This window comes from Hypomesus transpacificus, chromosome 23 (assembly GCF_021917145.1).
Source record: "Hypomesus transpacificus isolate Combined female chromosome 23, fHypTra1, whole genome shotgun sequence".
NCBI lineage: Eukaryota > Metazoa > Chordata > Actinopteri > Osmeriformes > Osmeridae > Hypomesus > Hypomesus transpacificus.
In genome coordinates this window covers 19,565,767-19,572,951 of record NC_061082.1, presented here as the reverse complement: position 1 = coordinate 19,572,951, position 7,185 = coordinate 19,565,767, and the positions used below count along the sequence as shown (strand labels likewise).

General features: G+C 53.6%; 1 protein-coding gene across 1 annotated transcript in view; it reads right to left on the bottom strand.

Moving 5' to 3' along the window:
• The window catches only part of lrp2a (low density lipoprotein receptor-related protein 2a), a 56,643-nt gene that overhangs the window by 23,352 nt on the left and 26,106 nt on the right, over positions 1 to 7,185 (bottom strand). Inside the window, 11 exon segments of the mRNA XM_047046898.1 lie at positions 288 to 1,229; positions 1,939 to 2,127; positions 2,541 to 2,780; positions 2,949 to 3,162; positions 3,463 to 3,640; positions 4,001 to 4,110; positions 4,294 to 4,437; positions 4,518 to 4,684; positions 5,795 to 5,923; positions 6,345 to 6,522; positions 6,666 to 6,894. Coding sequence (XP_046902854.1) covers positions 288 to 1,229; positions 1,939 to 2,127; positions 2,541 to 2,780; positions 2,949 to 3,162; positions 3,463 to 3,640; positions 4,001 to 4,110; positions 4,294 to 4,437; positions 4,518 to 4,684; positions 5,795 to 5,923; positions 6,345 to 6,522; positions 6,666 to 6,894 — 2,720 coding nt within the window.

Below are 7,185 nucleotides of genomic sequence, written 5' to 3'. Positions count from 1 at the left end.
CGGTTCCATTCCTGACCATCAAAATGACGTGCAAGGCACTTCACCCTACTTGCCTCTGGGATTGTCCCTGTACTCACTGTAAGTCGCTCTGGATAAGAGCGTCTGCTAAAAGACTAAATGTAAATGTAAACTCAAAGTTATGAATTACAAAAGCTACAAGAGATGGTAATCTTGCTTGACTGGCAATTATGCACAATATATTAGCAAGTAGTGATACTTAATAGTGTCTTGACACTTAAAACATTGATTTGAGACACTAAAAGCACACAGCAGTGTCATGTTCTTACCCTCGGCCACCACCACAGGGGGCGCTGTGGGAGCAGACAGGCTGATGAAGCTGATCCTGCTGACGCCCACCCCCGAGCTCTGGGTGTAGTACACCCGCCGGTCTGTGAGGTCATAATCCAGCGCCACGGAGGTGCGCGGCACGTTAACCACGGGGAAGGGCAGCACGTGGTCGTCGGGGTCCAGACGGAGGCTCCTCACCGTGCTCTCCGTGGTGTACACCAGGTAGTCGTCCCGCGACACTACGCAGCTCTCTTCGTCCGCCGCCAGGTTCCCGAAGGCGCAGCCGCACTTCCGGCCGTGGGGGGCGGGCGCGGGGAGGGCGGGCGCGGGGAGGGCGAAGCAGAAGTGGGCACAGCCGCCGTTGTCCTCCAGGCAGGGGTTGTTGTTGAGCTGCTGGGCGGAGCGCGGCTGGGTGCGCTGGTCGTACACGGTCACGTCTCGCAGCATGTTGATGTTGTCTCGGATGACCGTGGGCTGGTCGCTGTTGCCTGGCTCCTTGCTGGCCTGGAACACCTTCTTCAGGTTCCGGTCCACCCAGATCATGCTGCCCTCAAACACCGTCACGCCGTACGGCGTCGGGTAGCGGCTGCCGTAGCGAATGATCTCCGTCTCGCCGCCGGAGGGACTGACGCGTGCGATCATGTCCAGGGAGTCGTCCACCCAGTAGACGTAGCCCGTCTGGTAGTCCAGGGCCAGGCCCCGGGGGGTGATGATTCCGGAGGAGACCAGGACTGTGCGGTTGGTCCCGTCCAGCTGAGCCCGCTCGATCTTGGGGTTCTGGCCGTAGTCGGCCCAGAAGAGGAACCTGTTTTTGGGGTCGACCACGATGTGGCGAGGCATGTCCACCTGGGTCTTCAGCAGCACGCGGCGGAACGAGGTGTTCAGGCGCATCACCTCCACGTAAGTCTCTGTCAGGAAGGCGTTGGTGAAGTAGAGGTTTCCTGAAAGACACAGAGGAGTTAAAGGCGTTGGTGAAGTAGAGGTTTCCTGAAAGACACAGAGGGATTGGCGCACGGCACTGTCAAGAAGGCGTGGTAAAACCTGAAAGGGTTCAAAGCACTTTAGCCAGTTAGCTACAGAAAGCTTCCTATTACTCCAGTCTTATTTTTGGTAATCTGTTACTCATGAAGACTGAAAGAATGAAAGAATGAAAACCTGCCCATATCTCACAAACGCAGTACATCTGTATCTCTGGACAACAGATTTGTCCTTGGACCAGATGTGGTTGTGACTGTGTCATCTTATGCTGTAACATTGTCTCCTTTGCTGCCCTGCTCTATATCCGTCGTCTGCTAAACCTCTAAACTTTACATCCTGGTAGCAACCAATGAATCTAAAGATTTGACAGTAAAAGGAAATCAATCCAATATCTGTGGGCGTCGCAGGACGGTAATAAACACGACCAATCATCAAGGTTGGACCGGCAATAATGATTGGACAGCATTCAGACCAAATGCAATGATTGGACAGGCTACTTGTCCGTCTGTCTACCTCCCGGCCTTTCAAACTCTAGCATGTCAAGGCTCGCAAAACTTTCCTATCCTGCCTTTAATGAGTGAATGATTAACAAGTTAGACCAATTCATAACTGAAACTAAATTCTGTCACTCTCTGAACATCCCAGCAGCAGCTTGGCAGGTCCTGCAGGTACCTGCGGCCCAGTCCACTGCAATGCCTCGGATGCCGTTGCGTCCGATCCCGGACGTGACGAGGCCGCGGAGGCCGGAGCCGTCGGGCTTGATGCGGCGGATCCCGTTCTGAGACGCCACGCTGCTGCTGAAGTCACACCAGTAGATGAAGCCAGACGCCATGTGGACGTCAACGTGGAGGGCGTTACGACCTGCAGGACACAAACACAGTCAGACAGACAAGCAGACACAGAGACAGACAGACAGTAAGACAGTGGCAGACAAACAGACAGAGACAGACAGACAGACAGAAAGTCAGACAGTCAGACAGAGACAGAGACAGAGACAGAGACAGACACAGACACAGACACAGACACAGACACAGACACAGACACAGACACAGACACAGACACAGACACAGACACAGACACAGACACAGACACAGACACAGACAGACAGACACAGACAGACAGACACAGACAGACAGACACAGACAGACAGAGACAGACAGAGACAGACAGACAGACACAGACAGACAGAGACAGACAGAGACAGATGGTCAAACATTCAGACAGAGACAGTCAGTCAGAGTCAGTCAGCCTGTCCAGCTCTTCCCCACACCCACCTCTCCCCGCTACAGGCACCATGGCCTCAGAGTGGTCGGAGCCCTCCAGGCTGAAGCCCTTGAGGGCGGACAGGGTGGAGATGACCACGTAGGACTGGTAGGGGCTGCAGGTCCTGTTGTCGGCGTTGAGCGTGTAGCCGGTGGCACAGGCGCAGGTGAACATGCTGTTGGGCCGCGGCAGGCACAGGTGCTGACAGGCGCCCACGTTGTTGCTGCAGCCGTTGGAGGTTCCTGCCGAGGCTGGGGAGAAAGGGAGCAGGGTCAGGGCCGTGTAACAGAGGCTGTTCAACTACCCTTGAGAGGATCAGAAGAAGACTAGAAACATTGTCATTGTCCTCACTAGGCTAGTAAAACCTGTGTGTGTGTGTGATCATCGTAGCGACCCCCTTTTGACCCCTGGGTACTCACTCTCTCTGTGGTGGATCTTCAGCACCCTCAATCCAGCCACGTTGTCCCTCAGGACCACCTTGTTGGCCCCGTTCACCTTGTCCACGCGCTCGATCACCTCGAAGTCGCGGTCGGTGAAGTACAGGAAGTCCTCGTGCACAGCCACGCCCCAGGGGTGGGACAGGCCCGTTACTATGGTGATCCGGTTGGAACCGTCCGGGTCCCCACGCTCTATCTGTGCGTTGCCAACAACAACAAAGCCTCAAAGAACGAACGTTTACAGAATTTGTTTCGCCATTTAGTAGATGCTTTTATCCAAAGCACTGTAGGAACCACAGAGGATCAGAAGTGGACAGAATTTTTGTGGCAGAGTCTGAATTGATGTCAGTGTAGCTATATTCAACACTGATCTGAATGCACTGTCTATCAACCTTGCGGTGTGCTTTCATATAACATTGCTATCGTCCATCTAGTCATGGTGGTGATGCTGCGGTCCCAGGCTGTGTTCAGGGTAGCGGAGAGGATCTGAACTCACCATGCCGGTCCCTGTCACAGCCCAGTATAGCTTGTTCTCTCTGATGTCCACAGTGAGGAACTCAACGTGGTCCAGGTTGTTGGTGAAGAGGACGGCAGGGTTGCCTCCGTCCATGTCTGCAGAGGCCACCTTGGCAGGGATGCCGCTCTCCGTGCCCTGGTCCGCCCAGTACAGCTTCCTACAGACCAGGCCAACAACGCTCAACACTCAGGGAATCATCGACCAAAACATTTTCCAAACCACAAAGGAATTCCAGTTGTAAATGGCGAATGCCAGATCTGATCCCCTTGGGGTGACAGGTGTTGAATGCTGCTGTGCCCTGGTTCCAGGAGGGTTTGAGGCTGCTGGCGTGTGTTGTGTGGTGTTCAGTAACAGGGGTTGTGCTCTCCCGGGGAGGGGGGGCGGGGGGAAAGAGGACGAGCGGAGAGGGCTTAGCAGCAGAGAGGGTGAGGGGCCAGGCCAGGGAAGGAGGACGAGCGGAGAGGGCTTAGCAGCAGAGAGGGTGAGGGGCCAGGCCAGGGCCGTGTTCAGGGCTTACCCACGTGCCGGGTCCACGGCGATGCCAAACGGACTGCCAACACCGGTCGAAGAGCCGTTATTGGTGATTAGAGTCTTCCTGTACTGCACCTCCCCTCTCAGCCTCAACACCTGGAAACACACACACACGTACACACACACACACGTACACACACACGTACACACACACACACGTACACACACACACAAGTTGAGTTGCACTGCCAGCGCAGTAACAATAACAACAATCATTGCCAGTGGGGCTAAAATGCCGTTCAGCACAATGGCGTCTCCCCAGCTCCATGTCTCCCTCACCTCTATAGACTGGGTGGCAGGGTTGGTGTAGTACAGGTTCTCCGTCATCCAATCCAGAGCCAGACCCACGGGGGCACCCAGGATGGCTGCAGGGGCGAACTCTGTCCTGTTGGTACCGTCCGACTTCACTCTGTGGATCTCCCCCTTAGGAACAGGACGACAGGCGGGGTCAGACCCAGGCGACAGCAGCGTCTCCTGCTGAGGCTGGAGGAGCCACAACTTACCGGGTGCTCCACCCAGTAGATGGTCTGCTCCACGTCGTCAAAGTCCACGTCGTAGCCGTTCTGGAGCCCCGCCACGGGCACCATGGCGTTGTTGTTCTGGTCGCCGGGGTCCAGGGAGATGCCGTAGATGATGCTGTCTCTCACCACCACTAAGAAGGGCTTCTCAACTGCGGGGCACCACAGCACACACACAGACAACCACACAAGTGGTTTTGGTATTCCTTTTGTGTCATGAAACAACAGAAGGTCTGAAGCTAAGATTCTGAAGAAGCCTTCATCTTAAAAAAGAGAAGGGGCTTCAGATTGGCTGGTGAAAGTTTGTTCCACTATCTGATTCGCTTTGTCATCAGAGATTAGAATCAATGGAGGGCTGCAGGCATCCTCATTCTTTGGTAATCATTCTCCTCTAACGGGGGAGAATGTGTTCTGCTTGGCTTCAACAAGCTGAAACCTGAGAGGAGATAAGCTGGTGACCTGAAGAGGACTCCCTGGACTTCAGATTAAAGGTCCCTTGTCTTGTTGAAACCTTAGACTCACTTATGATTCTCAATATTTACCTCTGGAACGGGAGTTTTACAAGAGAATTTTAATGGGATACTGTTGACAAGCCCTTAGCTTCGAAAATATGAGTCAGTGAGTCTTCTTACTTTATACAGCCCGAGAGCTTGGTATGCTGGAAAAACTCTTTGTTTTTCTTTATTAGTTTTATTAGTAGTTTAGTTGTTTTATTTTTTACAAAAAATGAATCTCCATGTTTCCTACTAGGTAAATTCTGCAGTGTTTTCAACAATCCCTCATTCCCTGTCAACTTTATATCTTTTTTGATATCAGCTGCATCTGACTTCCTTTTTCATCCGGCTGAGTGCTGAGTGTTTCCCCCGGGGCTGTGAGCGCTGAGTGTTTCTCTGGGGCTGTGAGTGCTGAGTGTTTCCCCGGGGCTGTGAGCGCTGAGTGTTTCCCTGTGAGTGCTGAGTGTTTCCCTGTGAGTGCTGAGTGTTTCCCTAGAGCTGTGAGTGCTGAGTGTTTCCCCGGGGCTGTGAGTGTTTCCCCAGGGCTGTGAGTGTTTCCCCGGGGCTGTGAGTGTTTCCCCAGGGCTGTGAGTGTTTCCCCAGGGCTGTGAGTGTTTCCCCAGGGCTGTGAGTGTTTCCCCAGGGCTGTGAGTGTTTCCCCAGGGCTGTGAGTGTTTCCCCGGGGCTGTGAGTGTTTCCCCAGGGCTGTGAGTGTTTCCCCAGGGCTGTTAGTGCTGAGTGTTTCCCCGGGGCTGGCCCGGCACCTACCTCTGGCACAGGTGATGTTGTCTTTAGCCAGCGTCCAGCCTGAGGGACAGGCGCAGGAGAAGAAGCTGGGGCCTTCAGACGACAGCAGGCAGATGTGAGTACAGGAGCTCCCCTGGCAGTGGTTTACACCTACAGACAAAATAACTCACACACACACACAAGACAAGGAGAGACACACACAAGACAAAGACACACACAAGACAAGGACACACACACAAGACAAGGATACACACAAGACAAGGACACACACACAAGACAAAGACACACACAAGACAAGGAGAGACACACACAAGACAAAGACACACACAAGACAAGGACACACACACAAGACAAAGACACACACAAGACAAGGACACACACACAAGACAAGGATACACAGACACATGCACAGAAGACACACATCCAACACATACACGCAAATCATTAGAGGCAGGTGTGAGTCAATCACGTCATGGCAAGGATCCCACGACACCAAACCATTTCGATCCCCCCTATCCCTGATGCTAACGAGCTAACGAGCCCCGGGGGGGGGGGGGGGGGGGGGGCATACCTGGGGGCTGCCTGGCCGGATGCACGGCCACCAGACCCATGGGCTGGGAGAGGGTGTCCAGCATCACGGTCTGGTTGGCCCCGTGCCACTTATGGGCTCTGATCACTCGGTTGATGTATCTGTCGGTCCAATACACAAAATCCTCAAAAATGGTAATTGCGTGGGGGTGTTGCAGTACCTTGTTATCGAGAGCAGCAAAAGACAAGAAGTGCATTTTACTCACATCGTTCAACACAAAACGGACCATTTGTTAGTTTCTTATGAATGTATGATGTCGTTACGCATCAGTTACAGTCTTTAAATCACGTGTCATCATCTCACCAGGTCGCTGGCCAGAACTTGCTTCCTGTTGGTCCCGTTATAATCACAGAAGTCGATGAAATCCAGATAGGCGTCGGCAAAGTACAGCAGCTTGTTAGGATAGTCGATGGTGAGGCCGTTGGGCCAGTACAGCTTGCTGCTGATGATTGTGGTCCTCTTCTTGCCGTCCATGCTGGCCCTCTCTATCCGAGGGCTCCTCCCCCAGTCGGTCCAGAACAGCACGTGGGCACTGCACAGCAGAGAACACCATCAACACCCAGCACAGACGCTCTAACAGGGGCACTTCTGGAGAGGGGGCCATGGGGGGCCAGGGCCCCTGTGACAACAAGCTTGGACCCCCTTTTGGCCCCCTTAAATGTAGAGTCTGGATTATTATAAACATGGTATTTTTCCTGGTAATGCCTGCAATGGAGTGAAGAAAACTATATGACAACAATAATGTTTCATGTAACAGGCCCCTCTAACAGTATAACTGGCCCCAGCTTGGCCAACCCCCCCCCCCCCCCCCCCCCCCCCCCGT